General features: G+C 45.6%; 1 protein-coding gene across 1 annotated transcript in view; it reads right to left on the bottom strand.

Annotated features, from left to right (window-relative positions):
* Positions 1-14985, bottom strand: part of virma (vir like m6A methyltransferase associated) — a 35446-nt gene that overhangs the window by 5430 nt on the left and 15031 nt on the right. Inside the window, exons 15-30 of the mRNA XM_087138112.1 lie at positions 14551-14922; positions 13750-13899; positions 12562-12753; positions 12128-12213; positions 11801-11947; positions 10396-10564; positions 9770-9906; positions 7821-7929; positions 6691-6781; positions 6111-6323; positions 5232-5337; positions 4462-4694; positions 3463-3772; positions 1731-2018; positions 911-1029; positions 153-229 (exon numbers count right to left, since the gene is read on the bottom strand). Of these exons, the coding sequence (XP_086994238.1) occupies positions 153-229; positions 911-1029; positions 1731-2018; positions 3463-3772; positions 4462-4694; positions 5232-5337; positions 6111-6323; positions 6691-6781; positions 7821-7929; positions 9770-9906; positions 10396-10564; positions 11801-11947; positions 12128-12213; positions 12562-12753; positions 13750-13899; positions 14551-14922 (2799 nt within the window). The remainder of the gene's footprint in view (positions 1-152; positions 230-910; positions 1030-1730; positions 2019-3462; positions 3773-4461; positions 4695-5231; positions 5338-6110; positions 6324-6690; positions 6782-7820; positions 7930-9769; positions 9907-10395; positions 10565-11800; positions 11948-12127; positions 12214-12561; positions 12754-13749; positions 13900-14550; positions 14923-14985) is intronic.

Below are 14985 nucleotides of genomic sequence, written 5' to 3'. Positions count from 1 at the left end.
TCTGCTCAAAACGTTTAAGAGGCATTGACCGCTCTGTAATGAATTGGCTGGGCTCTCCCCTTAAAAAATCCGCCCCAAAATCCTCCAAACTTGTCCCGGTCAATTTCAAAGGACCAGGGGCAGACAGGGTGTAAAGGTAAGAGGTGACATACTATGGGCTCTCTTGATGCCGTAGTTGAAGCGGTACTGGGATCGTGAGGTCAGGGACTCGTATCGTCTTCTACCACTCCTATAAAATGAAAAGATCAAACTGACACACAGCTCAAAGGTGTATGAAGGTTCAAGCATGCACGCAGCCTCCATCCAGCAGTCTACTTCTGTTTCTTCCCTACTAACACCAGTTCCAGTTGCATATCACAGGAATAACAACCTCAAATGTGGACATTTTAGTAGAAACATTTGACCAGACGGGGGAATTTCTTAGCCACTTGGAAAGTTTTTAAACAGTTGTCTAGATAGAGTTTGGTACATCTTTTATGGACATTTTTTAGTAGAAATGTGCTGTCCCAGTCCCTTGCACTGCCATTTCAGTTGAAAAAACTCAATTTCACGGTCTTTGACCAATAAAGAAACAACCTTCCTAACCACTCACCCAACAAAAAGGAAATTGTGAAGACTGCTCTGTGCCATGATCTGAAGTATTATGTGGTTAAAGAATAGCCTGTGGATTTGCAGTAATTGTGTTCCTGAGCAGGGCATTTTGCCCAATAACTGCTTCTCTCCACCCATGAGGAAAGGGGAACCTTGGAGGGCAAACACGTCATTGATTTTTAATAGCCATTTGTGCCTGAACTGCCAGCTGAAAACTGTACGCCCCTCGAGGAGATGTAACGATTTAAGGAAAATGGATTGTGAATATGTGCTTTACAAATACACCTTTTATCAAATGTCATCTCCGTCGGATTCTTACCTCTTCTTCTGGTCCTTTTCTCGGGGTAGGTTCTCAGCACTCAGATCTTTCTCCAGTTCTGCTCTCAGATCCAAGTCGGGTAAGTAGGTCAACCGAAGTTCCTCCAGGTCACATGGAACCTAAAAGGGAGATGACACGGCGTCTTTCATTCCATTTCATTCAATTTCCCACATGCAGGATAGAGTCACTGACATAAAAACAACAGACTATTCAGGAAACCCCATAAACCACATCAGAAGTTTTCTTTTGAGAGGTTATTTACAAGTACACAGTTTTGAAACAAACACCGGGAGCAAATGGGAAGCCAAGCATAGTGACAGGGTACAGCATGTTATTTAAAATGAACTACCTCACACCAATCAACAACTACGGTTGTCACGTGCTGATTATACCTTGAATTGCAGAAATTCACAAGCAAGGCCAATTCACAAACTTGTGGATAATTTTGGTTGGCACAATAGTGCCACAAGTACCAATTAACGGAGAATGAGGGACTAAAACCAGATGTTTTCAATGCTGTGTAAGCCCGCATGACATCAGTTCTAAGTTAATTACTTTTCAGATGAAGCAACAGCACTTTTCACATGCTTCAAGACTCTTTTTGGCCCACTCTTTTCAAATTCTCCAATAAAGGTCTCATCCAAATCTTATACCCAGATCTGGGTCTTATAGTATTAACTCTGGCCGCACACTGACAATAAACATAGCCATAGTTTTGGAGGACCCCTTCAGACCCAGCCAAATGGACAGCCTGGGAACCATCTTCTTTGCACTCTCTTTTGAGGCTGTTCACTCCAGCTCAAGCCAACAGGGCATTTACCATATCAGGCTCAATGTCCCCATCGTCGAGCCCCGGCGGCCCCAGCCAGAAGCCCGCATTGAGCCGGTCGTCCTCCCCATCCCCAATAAAGAACACCATGCGGGCGCTGAACTGCTCCGAGAAGCTGAGCGGGGCCGGCAGGGTGACCTCTTGCAGGAGCAGGGAACGATGAGACTGACCAGGACCGGTCTTGGCCGGGTCGGGCTCCTCGGGGGAGTCCAGGGTCTGGATCAGGCCGCTGATGCTATCGAGGAGACTCTCCAGGATCTCGTCCTCCTTGCAGCATTCCTGATGGTGAAGAGACAAAGGGTCAAGCTGGAGCTTAAAGAAATCCTTCGAGTGAAAACTGAGAGCTAGTTATGTCTCACACTTAAGCCCTGACGGTCCTGAATCCCCGAAAATCCTCTGGGAGGTTTCGGACGCTGCACGGTAAACTTTGCATTGCTGATTGTGAAGGATGCATTGTCTCAAGGTTTTGGGTTGTCTCAAGGTTGTGCATCATTTATGCTCCACCATGCGCATATTCATGCCTAGATTGCATGTGAAATCATTCACACTGCTCCAGGATACTATTCACACTGCCTGAACATAATGACAGGAATTACCAGAAGATTTTGAAGGATTGAGGCAGTGGACACCCCTCCACAAAACAAATTCAAGAACTATCGGAGGATTTTGAAGGATTGAGGCTGTATCCAATTCTTCCACAGGGTAAGTACAAGGATTTTGAAGGACTGAGGGTGTATCCAATTCTTCCACAGGGTAAGTACAAGGATTTTGAAGGACTGAGGGTGTATCCAATTCTTCCACAGGGTAAGTACAAGGATTTTGAAGGACTGAGGGTGTATCCAATTCTTCCACAGGGTAAGTACAAGGATTTTGAAGGACTGAGGGTGTATCCAATTCTTCCACAGGGTAAGTACAAGGATTTTGAAGGACTGAGGGTGTATCCAATTCTTCCACAGGGTAAGTACAAGGATTTTGAAGGACTGAGGGTGTATCCAATGCTTCCACAGGGTAAATACAAGGATTTCAAAGGACTGAGGGTGTATCCAATGCTTCCACAGGGTAAATACAAGGATTTCAAAGGACTGAGGGTGTATCCAATGCTTCCACAGGGTAAATACAAGGATTTCAAAGGACTGAGGGTGTATCCTAGCCAAAAGGCACTTGGCAGTTTGGGCTAGTTATCCGAACCCTGTATCCTCATTCAATAAGCAGCTTATGACACACTTATCAACATTTAATATTTGTACCTTTCCTTTATCATTGGCTGGTGTTGCTTTTAAGCACCAAATGGAATGGCACCACAGAAATCACATTTATTATCATTATTCGTTTTAACAACAAAAACACTCAACATAGTTTTTCCAGACAGATTTTAACATTTCTCCATCAAAGAATATCAAACTAGAATATCGGGTCCTAGAATAATTTTCCAACTTTAAGCCCCCCAAAAACAGTTCAGCCAAAAATGAATAACAATCAGCACTCTCAACGTTCACTCTTCCTACAAACACCCACTTTTACAAATCACACTTTTGCTCATAAATCCAAATTTGCTTTACCGTAACAATTACAGAGGCGCCAAAATGCCCTCAAAATGGCACAACCAAAATTGAAAATCAGGTTGAATGGGGCACAAAGGAACATTCACAAGAATGACCCTAAAACCAGATGACAGTGCATTGGCCCTTTCAATAACTGACCCTGACCCCCATCATGGACTCACAATGAGCGTCTTCTCCAGCTGGCTGACCGGGTGCGTCTTGCCACCCCACACAAGGTACTCCTTCAGCTGCGCCGCACTCAGCGCCTTGGTCCTGTAGAGCCCAGCGCTGCTGCCGCCTGCCCCTCCCTCCTCGGGGCAGGGCTCCTGCTCTCCCTCAGACGACGGCCCCCCGCCCTCCACGGTCAGCAGCATCTGCAGCAGGTCCAAGGCGGTGGAGAGGGTGGACAGGTAGTCGGAGCTGTCCTTGTGGAAGGAGGTCTGGAGACGGGTGAAGAGGGAGTGGAAGGCGCCCGGGGTCTTGTCCAGCGCACTGTACGAAAGAAGCACAGAATGTGACAAGGTAGCCTGTCACTAGCTACAAGCACTTGGATTTGTGGCCAACGTGGGAGGGGTGTAGCTTAAAACAAGTATTTTTAACTGGATCTGAGTATGAGTATGAGTATGGATGTAATGTGATGGCATGAAAAAAATGAATGTTTATGAGTGCAATAGGAGAGTACACTCTTGAGATTAAACAAACTGAATATTCCATTCCATGAGGCAAGCAGAGTGGAACTGATCATTTAAATTGTCACCAAATGAATTTTCCACTCCATAAATGCCAAATATTTACTGTTTCATACAACACTAAAATAAATCCTAAACCATTTCCAAACGTGACTAAATTCCTTAATCAAAAGGACAGAGATTGTACCTGATCTTAGAACAGAATATTCTATTTACTCTGCATCATAGATTAGAGTTTTCTATTTCTGCTGTGCGCCATGTTGTGTCTTGGGGCAAATTTCTCACTGACATGGTCAATGACCCAACAATTAGATATAAACAGGGATTTATTCAGTCGGTATACAAAAGGCCATGGCTGAATTACTTGGCTGTGGCTTAAAACTACACACAACTCTATGGGCAGTGATTGCAGCCATTTCCATAGAATTGCGCCTAACTTCAAGCTGCAACAAAGTGGCTCTGCCAGCATGCATTAAGCCCCTAATATATTACCATTTCACAAAGAGGAAGCCATAGTCGTGGTCCAGCAGCATGGACAGGGTCCGCAGCGACGGCAGGATGCTGGCATATGACTGGTCAGGGCTGGTCACGTGATCCAGCAGGGCGGAGCAGATCATCTCCATGTGCTCCTTGCCCGGCAGGCTATTGGCCAGCTGCTCGTTGACTGACAGGGTGTCCGTGGAGAGGAGGGTGATCTCTGGACCGCAGATGGACTGCAGCAGAGCCTGCACAGAAAGGATGAGACAAGGAGAGGTTCTAGGAGGAGTATGGAATGCATCTAGGTAAAGGCCAAAGTGAAGCCAGTTTGATGTCACAACACATTTGAATTGCTGGAGATTAATGAAGTGTGTTCAACTTTTAATAGCAAATTTGGCAACACAGACATTCGATCTAACATCATAAAATTGTGTTCGTGTTCATTTTTGTGTAAACCGGCCTTAAGACTGAAAAGGATTAAAAGTTTCTAATTTCTTCCTCTTTTTTAATGTTTAACTCAAGGCCGACAAGAATCCATATATTATATAAGTTTAAAACTGATGTTTTCCTTTCAAAATCTGCTTGTACAGAGTATAGAAATGAAAGTTGAAGGTCATGCCTTGATTACAAAGTAAAATGAAAGGAAAACAATTCAAAGCAACACTAAAAACAAGAATTGTCAATCCTCAAAACACTCATAGAAGGAATTAAAGAGAGGAACGTGCAACCCAGAATCAGTGAAGATTTCTGGACAGGCTACAGTATTGTATTACGAGCAGGCCTACCACGATGCATTCCTGTGCCTGGAGATGGAACGACGAGTCTGACACAACATTCAATAAAGACAGTAGCCATGGCAACAGTTCAGAGTACTTCTCATCAGACTTCAAACTGGAAACGACAATGAAAACAAGTCTTACGTTAAATCCAACCCCGACATGACCACACCGACAACAAGCAACCATGAGCTGCTGTAAATCCAAAAAATTGCCAAAAAGGTTATTTCAGAAAGCCTCTTGGAGGAAAACTTATCAGCAAAATGTCAACTATACATTTTTCTTTAGAAAAAAAATAATAAATTCCAGACAGTTTAACCCATAACTGCTCCCTCCAATGATTCACAAAGACAACTTTTAACGTTTGAGTTCAGAGCACAGGTGAATATGAGAGGGGCCAAAATAAGCTCCATTTCAAATCTACCTTGACCGGGAGAGATTTAACAACGGATCCCTGACGGCCACCCGTGACACCAGAAACATGACCAGCATCATGAATATCCGGGGATGGGGGGCATCTAAGCTCCATTTCAAATCTACCTTGACCGGGAGAGATTTAACAACGGATCCCTGACGGCCACCCGTGACACCAGAAACATGACCAGCATCATGAATATCCGGGGATGGGGGGCATCGAAGCTCAATTTCAAATCTACCTTAATCAGGAGAGATTTAACAACGGATCCCTGACGGCCACCAGTGACACCAGAAACATGACCAGCATCATGAATATCCGGGGATGGGGGGCATCTAAGCTCCATTTCAAATCTACCTTGATCGGGAGAGATTTAACAACAGATCCCTGACGGCCACCCATGACACCAGAAACATGACCAGCATCATGAATATCTGGGGATGGGGGGCATCGAAGCTCAATTTCAAATCTACCTTGATCGGAAGAGATGCAGCAACGGGGCCTTGATGGCAGGCTGAGACACCAGATACACGACCAGTGTCAGAATGCGAGCCGCATCGCTGTTGCATGGCTGGGTCTTCTTGTTGGCTTCCTCCCCCTCGCCGGTGGTCTCGCCAGCTGGCTGTGCCTTCTTGCCTCCCTCCTCCCCCTGGGCTAAGCTCTCAATCAAGACATCCAGCAGGGACCTGAATTTAAAGTTCATGATGAACAGCACCTCCTTCTTGGTTGTTCAAATTTTTCAGTGATTTTAGGTAAGATGAAACTGCTTCAGTTCCATTTGAAATTCTCCTGCTCAGTGAGTTCCTGATTGAAGCTAAATTATACTCAAGCAGAAAATCCTCCGTGAGTACCTGGCTAATCATGGGATGCTCTCTCTGGAAACCTGATGAGATAACCAGTTTTCCAAGCATTTTGTATTCCACCTGTTTCACTTAACTCTTGGAGCAAAAGACCGAAAATTCCCCACTGCAAGGAGGGCCATCACAGCTGACTGAGATTAACAAATCAGATGCAGAGTTTTGATGAATGATGATAACATTTGAAGCCTTTTACCTGACAACTGTTAGAGCTGTTGGTGCGGCCAGGTCAGCCAGTTGCCAGCAGACTCTGCGCAAGATCTGCTGGAGTGGGGGACAACTGCTACCTGGACACAAAATAGAAAAATCATTACTAGTGAAGCCAGATTCCAAAGATTCAGACAACTCAATTTAATCTAACGGCAGTGTCCAGGATCAAATGCATCTTTCCATACAGCGTCTTATGACTACGGCAAATGAAAGTCCCTCAGTGTGGCCTTTTCACTACAGCAAATGTGGATCTCTGAATAACTAGAATTTTCATTCTTGACAGGCCAAGGCCATTTTGCAATGTTTAGGGTACTTGCACGATTTAGAGACCAGGTAAACAGAAGCAGTGCTCCCAAGTAGCAGGTGTGCAGTCACGTTTAAGCTTACTTGTGTACACAGGTTCAATAGCTATGTCCAAACTTTTTTGGCTAGGGCTGGAAATGACAGGATCTATGGGAAACGGCTACAGCCGCTAGCTGGTAGTTTCCATAGGGACATGCATTACTTCAAACCGCAGCCAAATACTTTGGACAGGGCCCATGGATCCTTGACTGCATCGGTTCCCCATGAAGCACTGAGTGTGAGCAGGCGATGGAAATGGATCACACTGCAACGCTTCTATGTAATGAACCAAAGGAAATGCAGAAGGTGCAACTGGACGAGGCATGTGCACAACATTCAAGGGACGTCGACCATTTAGACCCGGTTTGAAAAGGGCCCCCCAGTAAGCTCGCCCTGTCGCAAAAACCCCTTTCATGCTGGACTGGTTGTTGATCTCGAACTTCTCCATCCTGGGGTCTATTGTTTGCAAGTACTAGTACATGTAATCTATCCCAGAAGGAACCTGCTTGTGGTTTTTAATCCTTCAGCACTATACAATGTTTACACTAATCTGCTTAGACCCCTATTCATCTGTGGAAGCATGGTGGGGGAAGCCTTCCATCAGGGACTTTGAAAGGCCGATGTGCAGACAGGCCTGATACCGGGCTGGAGAAGCCTGAATACCGGGCAGGCATTATACAGGGCGGGCTACCGGGGGGCCCTTTTCAAACCGGGTGTAAATGGTCACCGGCCCTAAGTGAATCCGAAATGTATTTAAAAAAGTCATCTGTGTACCTCCCAAGTCCTTGATGATCTGCTGGATGTGAACGCTCTCCGAGTGAAGGTGCAGACTCCACAGACGCCGAAGGTTCAGAGCCTGCTGGACCTCTGTGGCTGACAACGGCTGAGGAAATAAAACACAACAGCATCAGGAAAACAATGCTGTGTTACGTTGAATCTGGTTTACTTGGCAAGGGTAACACTTGACTCAGATCTGCAGGGCCACTTTGCCCTAGCACAAGACTAACTGCCACAATTTACGTCAGCAATTAGGTTAATATTCAATGCAGAACAGTTTTTTGTAAAGAGCATTGCGCATATAAGGCTCCCTTTGAAACAAAAATAGCGACAGTTGACGAACCTGCTTTGACACGTGGCGGGTCCAATCTCGTGGACCTGTCAAGCAGAAAATACCGCTTAGCAAATTAATGTGTAAGGCCAAAATTGACAGGGACTCATTCACAAGTGATACACTTGCCATAAACTTTTGGCTGCTGACATATTTTTGCTGAGCAATATGCTAAGCAGATTTATTTTAATACTAAGCTCCTTTTCAAGACCCCAGATGACCGCACACCTCACAGGTGGCTGCAGCAAACAAACTGTGCAGAAAGCTGTAATAAGTTTTAAACAATGAGTTGGAAACTGCTGGAAAAGCAGTTCAATGCTGCGTCTGGAGGTAACGACCACCAGGAGGAATGACAGCTTGATGCTAATGATGCTTGATGCCCGGCGAGAACGCACAAGACGTTGCCAAGGTCCCAAGAAAGAACAAGGCGTTTGATGTGAGGACGCTCAACAAACATTCCACGAAGTAGATGGTGGATGGCAGTATTCTCAGAAATTGTTGATCCATCGTTGAATCCCGAATGAACAGCTGCCAGGGCCGACCGGTAGTTGCGGAGAGTAGCAGTCTGGAGGCCCGAATGAAAGAGATACAAGAAAAAGTCCACAACTGAGCTTACAGAAGCTTCAGTTGGAGAAACATCGTGGTCGTCACTCCATCTAGCAGAATGTTGTATTCGACTGTTGTAAATTTTGCATGTGGAGAGTCTTTGGCCCCGTGCTGCCATGGATGCAGCATCTGCAGAAAAGCCTGACGCTCTGAACGATCGTTGGACAATGTCCAACACATCAAGTGAAGATCGGTGGGCACTGGATTCCTGACCTGGGTTGACAAAGAATATCCTCCCTGTGTGGAAGGATCAGTGGTCGACGAACCAGGAGCCTTGTGAGTCTCGGGAACCACGGTTGGCGAGGTCAGAACGGGGCAATGAGGAGAATCCGGCATGGATCTTGTTCTATCTTGGATAAGACTCTGGGAATGAGGGATATCGGAGGAAAGGCGTACGCCAGAGGGCCGGACCAATTCACCTGAAGAGCATCCGTCACCCAAGCTCGTGGGTGTGGAAACCTGGAGCAAAACGTTGGAAGATGGGTACGGTCGGCCCCTGCAAAGAGGTTGACGTGGGGGCGCTCGATCTCTGCGAAGATTTGGGTGACTACGCTCGGATGTAGAGTTCACTCCGTAGGGTGGACAGCGCCCCGAGAGAGAGCGTCTGCTATGTTATTGGACATTCCCGGTATGTGAACGGCCTGGACAGTGATCCCGTGATCGATCGCCCACATGAAAATCTGCCATGTAAGTCCCATCTTGTCTACAACTTGACGGTAAAATTTAATTTATAATCTGGGCAGGTTGCGAGCAATCTTTTATATAATTTGGTTTGTGCCTCGGCAGCAACAGGCTAATTTTCGTTTCTACTCAGCAGTTGAAAGTTGTTTTGGTAAAGCTCAAATTAAAAATGCAGTATCCACTAAATACTAAAACTGTCAAGCTCACGGTATATTTAAATGATGAACTTATGAGGTGTCCCAGCACTGAGTCCTCCATGGGCATTGCGTTGCATGAGCAAAGAATTTGGAAAAGCATGTATAATTGACTCTGCCCACTGTTTCATTACCTCCTGCGCCTGCATGGGAAGTGGCAGCGGAAGCAGTTCAGACAGCACGGTCAGCCCACCGATGTATGCACAGGCTGCAGACTGGATGTACTGCAGGACCTCCTTCAGCATGACAGTCCAGCTACTGCTTGCAATACCTGCAAGGACAAACACGCTATGTAGAACCCATGCACCAAAGGGAGAGATCTGGCAATGCATTCAACAAGGAGCTGTGTCCCCCCTCCATCACGGATACAACTACAGGACCTGTTATTCCTGTAGACTTTTCACTTATGTTCTACAGGTTGCTTAATTGCTAAAACTATTTTCATCATGGGAAAAACTGACTGGAGTGGGGTTTGAATCATGACCACTGGAACACAATACCAACTTTATATCAAGCCCTATGTTGAAAGTGTCTAAATTTGTCTTTGATTGCTGAAGTATTTGTAAAATTTGAGAAAATCTGAGGACTAGATGATCAGAGTAGCAAGAGATGTATAAATCCCACTAGTAAATAATACTTACACCCAAACAACATCGTATTTATGACGAATGACATAAATGCCACAAGATAGGGATTGTGACAGTAAAAAAAGAAACCAAAGTTAACGATAAGAAAGGTTGAGAAAGAACCATAGTTGTACCTTCCTCAGTGTCTGGCTGGGTGCTCGGCATCATTGTGTAACTTAACAGGATATCAATGATGTCGGACTGGATCCGCTGAGCGTCAGATGGCAGCATGATGCTACTGGGCACCGAACACAGCACCGTGTGTAACGGCAAGAGGCACGTTACCAGACGCTCATCTTTAAACTACAAGACAAAAGATTGAAAGTATTGAGTATTGTGATGTGTTGGAGGTAGTTTAGCGAGCTAACGTCTCCGGACAAACTCTGTACTTGGCTGACAATTTTGCTGAAGGACTATGATTAGTACAGCTCGAGATGCAAACTTTTCAAAATGAAAAAGTGTAATCCTATTGCACTTCCAGTTTCTCGACCAACCCTAATTTTTTGCCTTGACCCTAAAAATTTTCAGCAGCAAATTAGAAAAAAAATGAAAGTTTAAAACATCCTGTTGTCTTTTCTTTCAAAATAAGTATCTGTCAACAACTTTTTTTCATGTCAACACACTTGTTTTTACCTGACTAGTAATGTGCAAGTGTAAATTGCAATTAACGGTTGATTATGTTAAGTTTTTATTATAATCACTTTTGTGGCTATTTTTGGCAACTTTCGTCCCATTCAATCAGCACAAAAACTTGTCAAAAAATCCTTACCAGACCCTATTTAATCGGAAGCAGAGCTATTTTTTCTAGGCCTATCTAATGTGCTTCTCGGTGTCGTAAGATCCAGCGTGGGCAATATTTTTCATACCACAGTTACGTGCGTTGCAAAACATGTAAGGTTCTCCATGACAAGACTTTGCAGTAAAGGCCCATTTTTGTGGTGTATTTGTCCCTGAACTTTAGCTCACTTATTGCCGTTGTGCAAATCAAGTCCAATTGCTCAACAAATATCCAAGAATCAAATTCTCAACAGCTCTCCACTCCAGTCAATTTTCAACACGATTCTGATGTTCAACACACGCGTGTACAATATCGGTACACGTATAATGCATGGACATGCACAATCACATTGCATATGCAGTGCAATCGTACCTATTTGCCCCCTATTCATCATAGCGTTAATTGGGGCAAACGGGTGATTCAACCACGCTGGTTTCTACCGCTTCTCACGCAGCTTGTATGCATAAACAGCGGGATGCCAGCGACACATTTCAGACGCGCGCATTACCAGGCCGGCTCAGTGCTAGCTTACACAGAGTTTATACACAACTGTATGGTTTTGTACCTTCGAGTTGGAAATCGTAAAAATCTTAGTCGGAGTCGTACACTCATAAACGGACTAAACAAAATCGTAACAATTATGCCTAAATCCTACAAGTTGGCATCTCTGCAGCTCTGTCCTCCAAAACATTCGAAGTTGTTGATACAGAAATGAAAATAACTTCAGAAGACACATCTTCTGACAGGAAACTCAAACTCACCTGCACTGAGCCAGTCGTGAGTAGCTCGGACAGCATGACCTTGACGAGCTGCAGCGCAGGTGACACCAAGGCTTCTACCAGGTGGACCTGAGTGGTTGAAAGGGAGTAACCTTGCTGCCACGGTCGCAAGAGGCGATCACCGAGCCTCTGTCATGAACAAGAAGGAGGAAGAACAACATCCGCCATGCGGTTAACTCTTAGAGTAATGTCTTATATACCAGCTTGACACAAATATTTGATCTTTATGTGACACGCCACGGTCCATGCTACCAGACAGACGCCACATAATTTCCTATTCTGGCACCTGCCCATGAATGAGCTGACTACCTTGATGATGTTAATGAAGGCGTTCATGGCACTGGAGGAGTAGAGCTGGATGACAGCAAGCTTGTACTGAAGATCCTTCTGGCAATCTATGAAAGAGAGCAAATGATGCATTTGCTTGAAATCTGAACCAACGTTTTGAACAGGACTCTAAAGAAAACATGATTTCTGTATATTACCTTCCCAAGAAAGTTTTACAGAATATTTCTGAATGCTCCAAAACTGACTACTGTATGGGAAACAAATGAAACGTTTGATGTACTTTTCAAAGGGCATCCAACCAAACTTTAAAGAATGGCTACGATGCACATTCCTCAATCCTACAAAAGCCTACAAAAACATTCTAATTCCAATGGAATTCCGGGCTCCCCCCAGAGGGTATGATTTCCTCCATTCCCTTACCCCGTCCCCCCTGGTTTAATGCCAGTGTGCCTCACCTCCTCTCTGCATATCCAGTGGGGCGCAGGCCAGGTGTCTCAGCACCCTCAGGCAGGTAACGATGCCTGGTCCCGCCCCAAGGAGGTTGTGACCCAACTCGTCGCTCTCCTTGTTGATGTAGTCGATCATCTTGCTGATGCAGTCACCGTCCAGCTTCACGCCTCGGATGGGGTTCAACCATTTGGACAAGGCTGCAGGCAAAGCAGGGAAAACCAAATCTGGATAAATCAAATATAGATTGAGCAAGCTTGATCAGTGACCACCGGTATTGCAGTCGAATCTGTCACAAGTCTTTCAAGTTTTCACAAGACCCTTCACCAGTCCAGCTACGGGTAATTCGACAAGAGCAGTCACAATCAAAAGATTAAACAACAGACAGTTTCGGCAAACAGAAAATGCGCACGCGTATCACAAACCTGTGTCTTGTTCGCTGATGGCCTCATCACCATAGGCCGTCTTGTTAAACATAATGCGGAGAAGCCCGACCGACAACAACATATGGAAGCAACTTGGTATGAAATCGGTACGTATGAAGTTTCGGTTTTGCACACACATTAGTACCAAACTGTATTCCTAAAAACAAAAATTTCTTCTTGCAAGACTAGATGTGCAATTTCTTTTGATAGCAATGCCTTTGAGTTAAATTTGAGGAGAACAAATTTAGTTTTTTTAAAAATCAGGGCCACCAATGTTGCTACGTACGGACGTGCGAGTCATGCCGAAACTACATTTTTGCAACCTTATACGTACCCGTGTATGCACTGTGTTACGTGGATATATGCACGGACACAAACAAATTAACTTGGATACTGAAACTGTCTAATGAGAAAGGAACGCTCTAGTCACAGCTCATCTACATGTGATGGACTAGTGGGGGCACGAGGACGGGCACAACTACAAAGCAATGCATGTAGCCATCGTTTGGCAAGCACAAGGGTTTATCCGCTACGAACACAGGGTGAGGGTTCCCTTCATTTTCTCTCTTTTCTCAGAATGACGCAATCTACATTCAGAATTCGCATCTTGGCATGAACAGGAAAAAGCCCTTTTTAGCTTGTTACACTTCAGCTCTGAAGACAAATGACACTGCATTCGATTTGGATGATTTCATAGAAATCATAGAAAAACATGTTTTCCTTTAGAGGTGCTGTTTAATATCTTAATGTGTTCAGCGCTGTTCCACATACCTGCATCTCCAATACAGCACAGCTCCAGTTGGACCTGGTAGGTACTCAGTGCAGCAATGTTCTCGTTATACTGGACGACGCAAGACAGGACTTGCATGGCATAGCCGTGTGATGCCGTCTTCTTGGATTTGGTCGGGCTCTCTCCTCGCTCTGGCGGTTGTGAAAGTGCGAGAGTTTAGCCATTCGGGCAAAAAGATTAAACACCTCGCAGTTCAGTCTGCGTGTGTAAAATCAACCGTCAATCATTATGGTCACTCTTTTGATTGTGTTCACATAAAGGAATATGTCTTGGTGTCCACCTAATTGCTTTTCATGGAAAGATCATCAGCGATTGAACCATGTGACTTTTTGTGGATTACTGTCTCTGGGTTCTAAGGCTGGGGAAACAGACGTTTCAACGAACAGGCCGAGTAGAACTGGGGGCTAGGTTTAAGTGCTGACAGGGAGAGTTGGGAAGGCAGAGAGGGGTTTTTGATGGCAGCATTCAACCTTGGATGCTGAGTAACAGTTGATGGTGCCCCCGCTGCTGGGCTCTATACAAGTTTATCTGGGATGCAATGCACTCGTGCAAACAGTGTCAAGTTGCCATTCCAGATGGTCAAATTATAGTTGGTCAATGGACCAAGTGGATGACCTTGTGCATGTCCCACCTCAGTTGACCTTGATGAGTTAAAGACCAAAAGCTGATGATGTCCAATCACTTCTTGCATCCTTTGCAAGTATTTATGCCAACGTTGGCAATTTCTCATTAGAAATGTTCAAAAAGATCGCTAACACGAAGCACGCTCCCCAAAGTCTCACCTTTAGGTTCAACGAAGCTCAAGAGGCAGTCCAGGTTGTCCCCCATGGTGAAGACGTGGGCCAGTGCCATCCGGCCGGCTGTGACGAAGCTGACAGAGCACAGCCCCCGCAGGACCTCCACTGCGTCATTGCTATTGGGGTCGGGGTCCTGCCCCCAGGAGTCCGAACCAGGCCTGCCCACAGCCTGCCGCAGCTGGTCGCAGTACTGCAGGCAGGCCAGGCTGTGCAGCAGCTGCAGGCCAGCCTGCTGCAGGGGGCTGGCCCCACCCCCTCCCCCATCCTCCTGCTGCGGGGAGTCCTCATCCAGGCTGGCCGTCAGGCACTGGCAGAGGGCCTTGGTGGCCGCTTGGTTGGCCGAGAAGAAGAGCAGGCCTGGTTTGGAGGGAGATGGGTGGGTTGGGGAAAGAACAGAGTCACACCAGGCTTCCAAAAACA

Source organism: Acanthaster planci, linkage group LG06 (assembly GCF_054643075.1).
Source record: "Acanthaster planci isolate LZ-2023a linkage group LG06, COTS_SCS, whole genome shotgun sequence".
Taxonomy (NCBI): Eukaryota; Metazoa; Echinodermata; class Asteroidea; order Valvatida; family Acanthasteridae; genus Acanthaster; species Acanthaster planci.
This window is presented reverse-complemented; position numbering and strand designations above follow the sequence as displayed.